The sequence below is a fragment of the Colius striatus genome, chromosome 21 (assembly GCF_028858725.1).
Source record: "Colius striatus isolate bColStr4 chromosome 21, bColStr4.1.hap1, whole genome shotgun sequence".
Lineage (NCBI taxonomy): Eukaryota > Metazoa > Chordata > Aves > Coliiformes > Coliidae > Colius > Colius striatus.
This window is the reverse complement of record NC_084779.1, coordinates 4,145,826-4,160,992: the sequence shown is the minus strand read 5'-3', so window position 1 is coordinate 4,160,992 and position 15,167 is coordinate 4,145,826. Positions and strand designations below refer to the sequence as shown.

The following is a 15,167-nucleotide window of genomic DNA, read 5'->3' as shown; positions in this document are numbered from 1 at the left end:
TGTGACAAGGAAACAGGCAATTAAGCAGCTCCTCTGAAACAAAACAGCCTTCTTTTTTTGGATTTTCTTGCTTTTTTCTGCAGTTCTCAGGGTAATGAACTTGATGTGCTCACTCAAAAGCCAAAACCACAAGATTTTGCTCTTTTCCTTAGCTGTCTGGGAATGGACCTTTCCCCCCATACCTGGGACATTCACTGGCTAAGGACTTTTCCCACTAGCCTCATCTCCCAAAGAAGTGTTAAGTCAGTCTCAGCACTACAGTGGATGCCCTCTCACCTCCCTCCAGCTTTCTCTTGAGAGGTACTGGATTTTCCCATCTCCATCATCTCTCAAGATTTGGCTATGGAGACTGAAAAAAGGCAATCTAGCAAGTGTTCAGCTGATTCTAGTTTTGATTTTAGCCAAAAGACTGTGCCAGAATAATAGTGTTACTTTGCTATTTCACAATTACAACAATTGCTTTGCAGCAGCAATAGTGTTAATTTGCCAACTTTGTAGGTTCATAGGTAGATGGAGCCTGGGAAAGTGGCTAATTAAGGTGATTAAGCTACCAAAAGTTGGAACATGTAAATGCCTTCATTTTGGTTTGCAGATTCTGTTTCTAATTGCTCTTACTTCTGTAGCTGGACAGAAGATGTTAAGGGGAGAGTGAAAAAAGGATGTTTCTGTGGCAAATACACTGGTAAAAAAAAAGTTTCAAGGGAGAACAGAGTTTAGGTAACACCTTTTTGTACAGTGAGAGAAACTTGTATGGCATGAGCCATGATAAAGGCGTGCTGGGGAGAAAGGGAAAAGCCCTGAAGTGCCAGGGAATGCAAAAACCAAAGGCAGATTGCTTTTGTTTTGCAAGGTACTGCAACAAGACTGGGAGAAAGGAGAGAGGCAAAGCTGGAGATAGGGAAAGCTAAATAAATAAATAAAGAGAACCTTTCCCTCGTTTCAAGCTGTGAATCCGAATCCCTCTTCTTGCTCCCAGGCAGCTTTCGTGGAGGTTCCTGCCAGGGCTCTAGTAGCAGCTGTTCTCTGAGGCACATTCCTGATGGCTTTCTCATTCCAACATCCTGGCAGAGTCAGCTTCTTCCCACCACTTTTAAGCCTGCCGCCCCTTGTAAAATTTTCTGGATATCAGAGCAGATCTTTTACTGGCTCTCAGGATCTACAAACATTAGTCAATCAAGTTCTGGTGGAAAAAAAATAAGTGCCACACACACACACATCCAGAAATGTACCCATCCAGCAGGGAATCTTCTACCACCTCATAGTCTCACTCCTGTCTCTACAGAGTTTTTAAGGCCAAAAGGTGTGCTTTGGATTAAAGATGGCTGTAATAACAGTAGGGTCAGCTGAGACCATGTTAACATGTAAAATGGGAGGCAGATGTGCCCATGGTCACAAAAGAGACTGGAGAGCACCCTTCACTGCTCCTCAATGTCTGGTCATTCTTTTGTCCATCTTTTACATCTCAGCAGAGATCCAGAATCTCCACTGGATCTCAGTGGATGATCCCTGGATCATACCTAAGTCTCTAAATCACAGCTCAGGTGTTGCTATTGGGCTTTCTTACTGTATTGTCTCTATACAACATCCCCACAGTAGAATCCCAATTTGATAATCACTTTACAAGCAGTGAACAAAATTAAGCAGCCCCCTTTGCTTCACCACGTGAAAGGTGAGTGTAGCTAAGTCTCATTTGTTCTCTCTGATAGCTGAAGATTCACATAACATAAACTCTTCCTTGTGAAGAGCTGATAGCTCTGTTAAACTTTATTGTCAGGTCTCAGAGCCTGGCTGGTCATGCAGCTGTCCAGCTAAGGGGAAGTTTGACACGTTGACAGCTAATAAAATTCAGAAGCTGAACAACAAGACTGGAGGGGGGAGGTGATGGGGGGCAGTTCCAAGCTCTAGTTTCTCATCTGCTAGGAAGATCATAGGAGGGGGAGCAATATTTTTGTGAGGTCACCGGTCACTGCAGTGTTTGTGTGGTTGAGAAGCAGGATTCCAGCATTCAGAGCATTCAGCCTTCCAACACACCCTAAGGTATGAGCCATTTAAAGGTTAATCTCAAGATGAGCATAGGCAGGGATGAGACTGCCATGGATTTCTGGAAGGATCAGGATTATGGTGCCAAACCCATGCTCAGTGGAAATTCCCACTGACTTGTTTTTGTGCAAGGCAATGTCTTGACTCATGTGTCCACACTAATTGTCCAGTACTGAACAAATTCTTGCCCATCTGTGAGCCCCCTTTTCCACCCTTCCAGAAAACAAGCTGTTGGATGCCAAAGCGTTCATGGATTTAGTAATGAAGTCTAACAGCTAAGCAATTCACTTAGCTAATTTAATGGAAGCTTTGACTTTCATCCTGAATGTATTTTAGGTTTTTACAGCAGTTTTTGCAATTAGCTAACTAATGATGAGGGAGGTTCTCCCCCTCTGGGAGGTTCTTCTCCCCCTCTGCTCTGCCCTCATCTGGAGTACTGTGTCCATTTCTGGGCTCCTCAGCTCAAGAGGGACAGGGAACTGCTGGAGAGAGGCCAGTGCAGGGCCACCAAGATGATCAGGGGATTGGAACATCTCTCATATGAGGAAAGGCTGCAAGAACTAGAGCTGTTTAGTCTGGAGAAGAGGAGACTGAGGGGAGATCTTATTAACATTTACAAATATCTCAATGGTGGGTGTCAGGAGGTTGGGACATCCCTCTTTTCTATAGTAGCTATTGCAACAGGACAAGGGGTGATGGGATGAAGCTGGAACACAAAAAGTTCCACTTAAATATAAGAAAACACTATTTCACTGTGAGGGTGATGGAGCAAGGGAACAGGCTGCCCAGGGAGGGTGTGGAGGCTCCTTCCTTGGAGGTCTTCAAGACCCACCTGGGCACGTTCCTATGTGACCTGATCTAGGTGACCCTGCTTCTGCAGGGGGGTTGGACTGGATGATCTCTAAAGGTCCCTTCCAACCCCACCATGCTGTGATTCTATAATACCAAAGTTTATATATGTTCAAAAACCCAAACCAAAGAGGTTTCTGTGATAGTTTTGAAACTTTTCTCTAGAGAAGGGACATGTTTCATGTTTCTCATCAACAGTTCAGCTTTGTCAGCACAGTGTTGTTCAATAGGAAAATCACTTGTCTAAGTGTAGAAACAACCTCTCAAAACTCATGTCAAAAGAGACACTAGGTACATCAGCCATGGGTCTAGGGAGTTGAAACTAATCCCTCTCCTAGATGATCCTGTTTGTGGATCTGTAGGTAAGGTAAAACAAAGCAGTGCATGTGCTTGAATTGTCCTCAGCTCAGCACCCCAGTCCCAAATCGCTTAGAAATCTTTGCATAGCTTCCCACGCAAGCAGCCCGTCTCCATTTTTCCTGGTGCTATAATGAATCAGATGTGGCAGACCCCAAAGGATTATCCCAGAAAGCTTTCCCAGAAACCTACCAAAAATTGTTGCCAAAAATTAGATGGCAGCTTTTGCTTCTCAGCATCACCAGCGGATGATTCAGATGGTGATAGCCACAGGCAGCTGGGTACAAGCATGCATACCACCAGCAAGTACATTAATCCTAGTTCCTATGCTCTTGGGCAGTGGGTACTTTCTGGAAAGAAATAAGAAATGTGGAGAGGTGGGTGAGTTGTGATGCTGATGTGTGTTAATAATCCCCAGGAAATTCCATGCATTGAGAAACCCGTTATTTCAATAACAAAATTAATCTGGGCAGCAGGAGTCGCAACCCAGTGCTTTATTGATCACTTTTATGATGGATACCATTGTGATTTCTGCCTGGGAGAAAATAGATGTTTCATTTAATAAAAAGGCTCAGAGCAAATGTGTTCTCTGAAATCTTGGTGCATTTCTAGGCTGCTCACATAATATGCACCTTATGACACAGTTTCAGACTGTAGTAAACAGTCATATTCTAGATCGTGCTGCAGTGGCTCAGACATGCCAAATGAAATGCCAGCAAAAGAAATTCCATTCACTTTTGCTTGAGATTTTTTACAAAGCAATTCTATTCTCAGTGTGAAGAAGCTGAAAAGCTGCTCTTGCCCAGCAGTACTCTGCAGTCTAGTTTCCAGAAAATACATACATTTCCCAGGAACTTCTTCCTTGTATTGTAGTGTAGTCTTTCAGCAGCAGTCTCTGTGGTTGAAGGTCTACCCTGTCCCCAGAGATGGTGCTTTTTGGGGATGAAGGTGTTGCATGGAGGGATGTTATGGTGGTAAGCACATCTCCCCCAGCTCAGAGCATTAACTGGAGTCATGCAAAACTGCTGGAGCCTAACGCTGTTTGCCTGGTGTTTTGCTTCCTAAACTCTTTGAGATGTGTCCAAACTGGCTCTTCTGAGGCAATCCCCCTCCCTTAAAGGTCAGCTGAGAATGTTTTCTTTCTTCCTGAGGGTCTGAGTAGTTTACATTGCTTGTGAGGAGGTCTGGATGAGGTTATGACACAACAGCTGCCCCGTGGTTTTGGCAGCAGCCGGGGCACTGAGAGGCAGTGCAGAGGAGCCCACAGTTGGGGCTCTGCTTGGCAGAGGCTGCCTTGGCACACTTGTTTTCCACGGCACGAGGCCAACCCCGTGCTCTCGCACACCGGAGCGTCCAGATTAGCCGGCCCACGGCGAGAACAGCCTCTGGCACCGCGGCAGCCGGCCCGTGAGAACCGCGGTGCTGCCGCCACTGCGTGTGCCCAGGCACGTCGGGAGACCGGCGGCTCCGTGCCAAGCTCCATCGAGCTCCCAGGAGAGGTCGAGGCGAGGGTAACACGCTGTTCCAGCCAGCTTTAGAGCAGCAAGGTAAAGCCAGCAAGGGCTGAATTCAGCTGAGATGATGAGGAGGGTCCAGATGCTTCCCCCTCATGTCTCGTGGAGGTCTCGCTGCAGAAGGATGTTACTAATGAGAGAGGGGCTGCAGTCTTGTAACATTGCTTTCTGTTTTCTTAGCAAATCTGTTCTCGATGTCTCACGGCGTTGCTGCTGTTCTTTCACATCTCTCCAGCCTGAATTAGAAACAGAAATGCAATTAAAGAGAGGAATAACCTGTAGCATACCTACCCCAGCTAATATGCTCCAAAGAAGCTCTCAGCCTATTTAATAATCACAGAACAAAAGAGACAAACCCCAACTGTAAAGTAAATTGCCAGGTGTCAAAACTGCAGCGATGAGTCTTTTTCCACCTGAACTTTGCCAAAGCTAGAGGTGATCTCTTAAAATTGCAAGCACATCCTCTGCCCATATCTAAGGGTTTGCTTAGAAAAGCATCAGCACTTTTTGGTATTCTTAGTAGAATTACAGCAACCAGCCCCCTTGGAAATAGAAATGTCCCACTGACAGGAGACATAGTCCCAGCTATGTAAGCCTGAAGGCATCTTGTTGAAGAGAGTCAGCACTATTTTGTTAAGTATATTATACTTTCCTGAAGATGAAAATGATAAGGCTAATCCTGTAGTCCTTCTGGCAAAGCATTGGTTGAAATCAACAGGAATTAATATAAACTTCAGGACTTGTAGGATAATTGGACAAGAGCAGCTTGGTGTGTGGGGCTGGGAATCTGGATGAGACTAACAGAGGAATTGGTGTCAGAAAGTGTTTCTTTGAACTCGCTGGCTTCTGCAGATGGAGAAATCCATTCAGTTCAATAAAACGTGGCTTGGAGATAAAACTGTGCATTTTTAGGTTGAGATGCAAAGCCAGGAGCTGACTGGAAAAAAAGTGATGTGTCCTAGTCTGCTTTTCCTGGTCTGCTTTGGACCAAGGAACAAAACTGCCAGCCTCATGATCCCAAGCTGAAAAAGGGATCCCCTAAACAATGTGGTAATGATTTGATTTTCTTACAAAAGACAGAGGGCCCAGAGGCCAAAGCAATGAACGAGACGCCAGTGCCTCGGATGAAGCGGTTGTGTGTAACCCTGCGCACTCAGCTGGTCTAAATGGAAGGCAGTGAAGTTGCACTGATTTATAGCAGCAGACTGTCTGTCCCATTGTATTCAAAACAAATAGGGCCTCCCAGAGGGTTTATGAGCAGAACCTTTATCACAAAATTTCCAGTCCAACGAGGGCATGGACCAAAATATTTCGCATATACTTTTGCTCATATGTCCTGTGCTGAAGCTCTGATTCTGGCAGAGCCACCACCCAGGGTGTCCCTGGTAAAGACAGCAAGAGTGCCATTGCTTCCAGCAGCCAGCATGCAAGTCTCTTGTCTGTTCTCCCAGCTAAGAAGGGTTTCTGTTTACTGAGACACCAATTAAATAGATTCTCTTTGGTCAACAATGAAAAACGTTTCTAGTAATCAGGAGGAGGATTTGCCAGGGTGTTTTAATCTTTGAGCCACTTCTTGTAGAGCTGAAGCTATTTTTAAGAGCTCAAGGCTTTTTCTATTGCAAGGAAAATCTTGATGGTGGGAATCGATGCACTGCTGATTTGCTGTTAAAGCCCAGCCTATCTCTAGCCAAACAACAGCAGCAGAAAATCTACTCTCCAACGTCTCATTCACCTCCATGAGGTGTGAACATCAAAGCCTGTTCCCAAAATGTTTAAATGCAGCTCTAACACCATTAAGATTTGGCCGTGTAAGAAGCGAGTGCTCAAGTGGAGAGAAAGCACTTCATAAAATACACTACCTCGCAGCTGCCTTGCTGAGAGCCCTGAACCCATCCCAATGTCTTTCAGCTTCCACAAGTCCCATCCACCCTCAGAAACAGAAATCTAACAGATAAGTAAAACCAAGGTGGTTGGTTTTTGTTATTTTAACAGAGTTTCCTCTGGCAACTGAAATAGTCACTGAGAAGCACAGTCTGAGAGCTGGAAAGCACAACATTCACAAGCAATCATTCAGTATCCAATAGCTATGAGAATATCTTTCTTTAAAAGTAGTAAACATTACTAACTGTTATTACAGTAAGTGGTGAAGCTGTTTCTCTGGCCAGGGTTGGGTTTGGAGCTGTGAAGCCATGAGTTCAAACCTGGGCTTAGGGTGTCCCAGTATCGAAGAGGGCAGCTCTATCCTATTTCTCCTGCCTCCTGCTTCCCTCTCTGGAATATGAACTCCATTAGCAGTTATGAAGTGTTCATACTGTGATGATCATTTAAAGGTGGAGATGGTCTTTTGGTTGAGGAAGTATTTGTGCCATGATGAATTCTTAGCCACTAGAAAGAATATTGCAAGAGCAAAGTAATCAGTGTCATAGTCGAGTATTTCACTGCTAACAATGTTTTGGCTTTTCTTTAAAAACAAGAGAAGTGGTTTACAAAAGAAATCCACACACCACCAACTGTTGAGATTCCTCAATAGATTGTTATGAATAGCTAACACCTTCAGGAATGAGGATATGCCAGGAGAAGCACAGGCTCAAATCATTGGATAATCTCATTTGTGAGGAGTCATTTGTTCTGCTCCACTGACCTTGTTTAATATTTGTCTTAACCATATCAGCCACAAGTGACAGAGGCTCGGTGATTCAGGCACTGAACCAAAGTGCCACTAGATACAGCCATATACACACACACAGGAAAAAATCCACATGCCCAAAATCTGTGCACTCTCGTGGACTTTCTTCTTCTGTAAAGAAGAAGCCTCAGTGATGCTTGTGTGTCTCTGGTGGCTGGTGTTTGCACTCCCCAGCACCTGGCAGAGCAAGTATTATCATCACTAGACTGTTGCAAGGACTTAGAGGATGAGAGGCTGACTCTCAGCACCAGCTGGAAGAAAGCATTCAGATGGAGCAATAACTGCCCTTCTCTCTCATCACTGTTGCTGCTAGAGTTCCTCTCTAAGTCTTCTCCACCAGCCTTCTGGGAAGCCCAGGATTTGCAGCATTTATGACTAGTGTAGACAAGGGAAGGCTCTGCAGGGATCTGCTCAGGTTCAAAGAACCTGGAGAGGACCTGATCTGGCAGAATTGCCTCTGTGCAGAACGGACCTCATCTGACATTGGAATTTGTTTGGTGTGCTTGGGCCATAAATGGCCACATGGCTTTTTTTCCACCTGGTTTCTGCAACCTCTTGGGCCTGTGAAAGCAAACACATGTTACATCTCTTCCATTCTACTGGAAAGCAAAGGCATGACTTGGCTTTGCCATCCCTGTTTCCATTTAAGAGCTCATTTATCCCATCTATCTTTTTCCAACATCAAGTCCTGATTAGGCTGAGCAGGAACACAACAGGCTTTCTTTCCCACAGGAGGCTCTTTTTGACCTTCCTTTCCACTCCTTGTCTGACAAATTGTGGGAGCTGACCCATATCTCAGCGGCTGCGGGGATAATTCAGTCCAGCCCCATCCTGGCAGGCAGCTGTCTCTGCTGCAGCCCTTCTCTGCTGGTTGAGAACAAGTGGCTGGGGCATCTTGGGCCAGCAGTTGGCAGGGTTGGGTGCAGAACTTGAGGTTAAATAGGAACCAGTGCTAACCTTTGCCCCAAACCCAGTCTGGCTGGGAGGATGGGCTCTTCTGAAACCAGCTGGTTCTGTGAAGCAGATAGTGATGAATTGGAGAGGTTTCTTGAGTCTCGCTGTGCCTCCCTCTCCCATGAGTGAACAGTGAAGATAACAGATTGAGTGATATTTTGTGGTGTACATCTAGCACTCGGGATCCTTGTAACAGCATACTTGCTTACTGAGTATGTAAGACTTGTAAGACTCTGATCTTACCTGGACCATGACCAGAACATGAAGAATCTGCTTGGGTACCTTCTTTCAAGTTATCTTCCATCAGGGTATTCCTGTATCCAGTTTCCCCTCAGTAGACCTGAGCAGCTTCTATAACATATTTTCTATCTACTCAGTACATTCTTTGGAAGACTATTGACAGGGACCAAAGCCCTAAGTGTCTTTAGCAGGTGTCTACGTTCTACTTCCACACCCTATATTTATTTGCATGCTCTTGGAAAGCAGCCTGTTTACACAGCACAGGATCTCTTTGCTATGCCCAGACAAATGATGACAAAGAACTTGTGTTTTTAAGAAAGAGCAGTTTTCTGACGTGCTGCTTTTCCTGCTGTTGGGAAAAGAAGAACCCATGTGCTTGCTGCATTTCTCCCAGCACAAAACTCCAGTTGTGCAACCCATCCCCAGCAGCCACTAGAACAACATCTCCACCAGCAGCTTCAAAACTGCCGTCTCTTCCTCATCTTCTTCCCACCAGGCTGGTTTTAGCAGCCATAGCCTTCACTCCAGGCTTAACATGGTGTAACAGGATCCTCTGGCAGGGGGAATCTTTAGTGGCTGATAAAACCTTAACTATTGTGAAATGAAAGCAGGTTCCCTTTGAAGTGCACCTCGCATTACAGTTAGATGCTCTAGCCTCTATATTTTAACTACCAATAAAATGATTTATAAGCATAAAGGCCTGAGCCACCTTTGAGGCGGGGGAAGGGAAAGAATTGCTAACGTCATTAGCTGGAATGTATCTTCTTTTTTCCTGTGGGTTATAAATAAGGGGCAGAATCAACCTGTTTGGGCCATGAAATGTCCCTTCCTCTGCACGGGAAGATAAATCCTATCAATTTCTTTGTGGAAGCTTTCGGTGTATTTGTGGCTGGATTCTCCAGCCAGGCTCTGTTTAGGAAGCACTATTTTGAAGCATGTAGTTGTGAATCTCTTTTGGTGCATGTGTGTTTACTATTATTATCATTTATTATTTGTTTTGCTATGATGCACCAGCTGAGACAGAGATCTTGCTGTGCTGGGTATGGTGCCTACTGGCAGTTACAGAGAGCTTCTGTTGCAGAGGGATGATCATTAAAATCAATAAAATGTAGGGAAATGTGGGTTTTGTCTGCAGTTTAGAGGTGATGCTCTGATGTGTGGGTTGGGAAAGGACCTGAATTTGTTGAATGTAGCCACGTTTCCACTGACTTCAGGCTAGAAAAGCAATAGCTGTCACAGAAGGAGCTCGTAGCATAATTAAGAACTGACTTACTTTCTCTGGCCCACTCATGAAAATTAGCTTTGCTCTCTTCCAAGCCTGTGCACATTGCAGACCAAAAGTATGCAAGACACCCTTAGAATGGCCTCTGCACAGACCTTTTGATCAACTCTACCTGGTTTAAAAGGATCCAGAGTATCCTTTTATCTCCCTTAAAGTACTACACACCTTAACTGGTGATGGAGAAGCAGGATGAGAGGATTTGTACATGCACATGTGAGCTTTAACACCAAACAAGGGATGCAGATGTGAGCATCAGTGCACAGGCAGCAATAACCTCATGTGGTGTGACATGAGACAACACAAAGCTTTCCAAAATTGTGTTTTGATCCTATGGTAGCCAAGCTAATTGATAAACAACCACAGGGGAGCTGAGTACTCGTGGGGATGTTGTTGGAGAAACGTATCCCCCTACTAGACCATCTCGTTCCACATGTTTCTTCTGAACTTCTAATCCCAAGTGGATTTGCAAGTATCTGGCTCTTGGTTATAAAAAGGAACTTTCCCACCCTTTATGGTGTCAGGAAGGTGTCAGAAATCCCTGAAGTGGCTTTTACATTCTTGGAGTTCAATCTCTCTTTCCCTCTTGACTCCTGGATTCATAGCTGCTTGGTTTTGTTTTCCCTTCAGGTGTTTGAATTCTGTATGTTATTTTCAGCATTGAGATCTCTTTTTTGGTTTTGGAGTCTCTTTCAACCTGGGACTGGGCCTTTTGCCTTGAAGTGAAAAGGTTTGTTTCCTTATATTCAGATAGATTTGATGTCCCTAACTGTGAAAGTGGTAGCAAATTCTATGAGAGGAGAAACCAAGTTCTGTATCCCTGATTCAGAGCATGAATTACACATACATGCATGCATGAGAAAAGGACAGCACCATCTTTGCCTGACCAGGGCAAACAAAAGGTTATTTATTCATTTGTGTAGCTTACAGCTCCTGGAAACTGTGCCATGAATTGGACTGGATAAAAGAGTTGTAAAGTGCTGCCGACCTTAATGTTCATTCATCTCTCTCTCTCTCTCTCCTTAACTCTGTCCTAGATTTTGCTAGCGACTTTTGGTGCCAAAATTGGACACAGAGATTCTGACCTGCATGGACTTTGTTGATCAATGCAGATCGGATGTAAGCTGACCTATTTCTGTCACGCTCTTGGAAGGTGCTAAGAGGTTATGCTGCCTCAGCCAGTAGTGAAGTGCAATAGGAACAGGTCTGTAAAAAGACGTGTTGGGTGCCAAGGACCTGACATCAGCACTGTGTATATTGCAGAGGGTTTCATTTAGACCAGCTCTTCCAAAGAAAGCCAGGCTTTTTTAGTTTTTGCTGTATGTGGATGGAAATAACAGCATATAGTGAAGGACTGCCCAGGATTAGGTCCTTCCTAGCCATCATCAGGTCATATACAGCTGGTTTTAATCAAACTGTTTCCATGGCACGGTAGTAGATGAGTAACAAGTAGAAAGAGAAAGGCTGCAATCCACAGTACCTCACAGAAATTTGTGTGTGAAGCTCAGTGTGTGCTTGTTTTTGCAGCAAGCACTGCTGCAGTGTGTGTGGACTGAGAGCCAAAGCTCCATTAAATAAGCAGCTCTCAGTGAAAACATGTTGCCTTGTCATGCCCAGTGAATTATACATACCCACAGGTGCCAGCAAGAAAAAAGGCAAACTAACAAGTGACCATTTACAGGAGGAATCCATTTAAAGGATACCCACTTTGAGGTTTGGCTCACATCTGAAGTCCAGGGAACATTAGACCAAGGTTCTGCTGTATCTAAGGAAAAGGGTTTTGCTTTGGTTCACAAGGTGTGGGGACAGTTTGGACGGCAGTGCCTTTGTAACCTCAGCTTCTGATCTGACGTTGAGCAGCTTGGAAGCCTGATGGAGGATATTTTTTCCCCCTGAATGCTTTACACTCTTGATTTTTGCTCCATTTTTTCTTGTTGCTGTGAAATTTAATCGTGTTTTCTAGCCCTTTAGGCCTCACAAAGTCCAGCAGCTGCATTCTCATCTGGCTTGAAAGCTTATCCACATACTTCTGAACCCCAAACAGGGATCGGGCCTGAGAGCCCTTCTGATTAAATGAAGTAAACCAAGCTGAAGGGATGGCTTGAGAAGCCCTTTCTGCTATGCAGAGATTGCCCATGATAAAACACATCAGGACAGACTAATGCATTTAGCAAAACCTTCCTTTGAGTCTTACAGGTGAAAAATCTCCCTTTGAGTCTTACAGGTGAACTAACACTATAGGGAACGTGAGCCCAGCTTTGCATGTGCATTAATACTGGGTTTATTTTAATGCATAGAGATTGAAATTGGCTGCAGTACAATTCTAGTCCACACTGCAGTGCCTCTTGCAAGGAGAGCATGTCTCAGCATACAGACAGCAGTGATTTGCTGCAGTACAGGGAAGCTAAGAAAACCCTGTATTCCCTCTGGTCTGGTTCTATCTATTTAGCTTGTCTAACATAGAAACCATGATGCTAATCTGTCTATTTATCCCTCCTAACAGTGCAGCCGTGTTGCTATTATGGTACTTAATCCTTCAGCATAATTCACATAGTTGTCAGATAACAAGGCAGAATGGCCAGGTGGTAGGAATGCATCTATTTGGTGTGGACACTCTCAGAATACACAAGCTAAATTATTCATCTTCATCTCACCCTGCTGCAGCCTCCCACACTCTGCCATGATTTTCCATGGATGTCTCTTCCCTCAGGGGACAGGGTGGAAGTAGCATTGTGTTTGAGAGAAGGGAAACTGAGGAAAGGAGATGACTACTCACCAAGTCTGTGTCAGGCAGTGCCTTGACCCTGTTTTTAGCCAGTGGTGTAATTCAGGATGTGTTTCTATCAGCAGCCCTGGTGAGATGGGCCAGCAGCTTGGAGTTACATGTGGTCTCTCCTCTCTTCTCCCCATCAGGTGTGGTTCAGCAACCGAAGAGCGAGGTGGCGCAAACAGGCAGGAGCGAACCAGCTTGCTGCTTTCAATCACCTGCTGCCAGGGGGCTTCCCACCCACAGGAATGCCCACTCTGCCCCCCTACCAGCTGCCAGACTCCACCTACCCCACCACCACCATTTCCCAAGGTGAGCACCTGTGCTGCTCTTCTCTTGCCCTACATCAGCCCTGTTCAGAAGGCTCTGGCCAGGCTGGAGCCATGGGCTGAGGGCAATGGGATGAGGTTCAACAAGGGCAAGGGCTGGGTCCTGCACTCAGGTCACCCCAAGGCCAGGCAGCTCCAGGCTGGGGCAGAGGGGGTGGAAACTGCTGCAGGGAAAGGGCCTGGGGGGGTTGGTGCCAGGGGCTGAACAGGAGCCAGCAGCGTGCCCAGGGGGGCAAGAAGGCCAGTGGCAGCCTGGCTGGGCTCAGCAGTGGGGTGGCAGCAGGAGCAGGGCAGGGATTGTCCCCTGTGCTGGGCCCTGGGCAGGCTGCAGCTCCAGGGCTGTGTCAGTGCTGGGCCCCTCACTCACTGCCACAGGGACACTGAGGGGCTGCAGCGTGGCCAGAGCCGGGCACAGAGCTGGGGAAGGGGCTGGAGCACAAGGGGCTGGGCAGGGGCTGAGGGAATGGGGGTGTTGAGCCTGGAGAAGAGGAGGCTGAGGGCAGCCAGCAGCACTCTCTGACACTCCCTGCCAGGAGGCTGCAGGGAGCTGGGGGTCGGGCTCTGCTCCCCAGCCATGAATGACAGGACAAGGGCAAATGGGCTGCAGCTGCCCCAGGGGAGGTTGAGGCTGGAGCTGAGGCAGAACTGTTTCCCTGAGAGGGGTGTGAGCCCCTGTACCAGGCTGCCCAGGGAGCTGGGGCAGTGCCCAGCCCTGGAGGGATCCCAAAGCCTTGGAGCTGAGGTGCTGAGGCTCCTCTGACACTCCCTGACAGGAGGCTGCAGGGAGTCTCTCGAGTGGTGAGTGACAGGATGAGAGGAAATGGGCTCAGGTGAGGGCATCCCCATCCCTGGAGATGAGATCAAGGATAGCCAAACCATCAATCCATGCACAATCCCAACTTGAACACCCCACAACTCTTCACCTCTGAACACTCTCTCCACAGATGGGGGAAGCACTGTCCACAGACCCCAACCTCTGCCACCATCCACCATGCACCAGGGGGGACTCACTGCCGCTGCCGCCGCTGACACCGCCTCTGCCTATGGGGCCCGACACAGCTTCTCCAGCTACTCAGACAGTTTCATGAATGCTACAGCTCCTGCCAACCACATGAATCCTGTTAGCAATGGCCTCTCTCCACAGGTATGTGACCCACTTCTCATTCTCTTTCTTTGGCTAAGAGTACTTGGCTGGTTCAGATCCTCTGAGAGCAGGGCAAGCTTCAGGCTATCACAATGTATTATGGTTAACAAGGGAGTTATTGTTATTGTCACAAATTCTTACAGGCAGTCTAGTTAAAGCAATTAATTTATCAGCAGTATCTCTATCCCGAGCTCAGCACTGTACTGCCAAAGCATTTGTATCCTGTTAGTTCCCATGTTCACATCAGCACACTGTAATCACAAACAGGACCTAGAGCATCAGTGTTCATCTTCTCAGCCCTCCAGAATAGATTTCCAGTGCAGGTGTGGGCCCTTTGACTGTGGATTTTGGCCTAATGGCAGCACACTTGACTCTTTTAGTTTCTTTTTGCAGGCTCCTTTTAGAAGTAGTCCATGAGTGATTTAGAGATTAGCTGAAGCCAGCTTATCCAAGTCTGATTGGAACAGGAAAGTGCCATGGATGTGAGCTTGCTCAAAACATGGGCATGGACATCTGGGATTTAGATTTAAGAAGCTAAATTGTCATGTAAACAATTACATTAATGCTTTCCAGAAGGTCACAGTAAGAAGTGTAGGTAAGTTTTAAAGGAGGAAAAAATACATTGCACATGTATCTGTGTGTTTAAAGTTTAGCAGGCAACAGGCACGGCCTGAGCTCAGAACAGAGTGCCCATGACCTGACTCTGAGAGCTGTGCTCCAAATCTCAGCCCAGCTGCCTGCTGAAGGGCCCTATCCCAGGCTTGATCAGATTGCTACCAGTGTGTGTGTGGCTTTTCAGTGCTGCATGTGACAGAGGAGCAAGCCTCAGCACTGCACACAGGTTAAAGCCTCCACCATTGGCTGGTCCAGAGAGAGCAGAGCTCGTGCAATATGTGTGTTATGGGAGCAAACTTCTGCTCTTAGCTGTTAAACTCCACTGAAGGCAGTGGAGATGCCAGGATGTACTCCTCCAAACACAGCCCACTCTCCATCACCATCCTGGGATAA

General features: G+C 46.3%; 1 protein-coding gene across 4 annotated transcripts in view; it reads left to right on the top strand.

Annotated features, from left to right (window-relative positions):
* Window positions 1–15,167, top strand: part of PAX7 (paired box 7) — a 101,561-nt gene that overhangs the window by 50,747 nt on the left and 35,647 nt on the right. For all 4 annotated transcript variants that reach the window (XM_062012843.1, XM_062012844.1, XM_062012841.1 and 1 more), the window contains exons 6-7: window positions 12,833–12,998; window positions 13,960–14,159. In XM_062012843.1, the coding sequence (XP_061868827.1) occupies window positions 12,833–12,998; window positions 13,960–14,159 (366 nt within the window). The remainder of the gene's footprint in view (window positions 1–12,832; window positions 12,999–13,959; window positions 14,160–15,167) is intronic.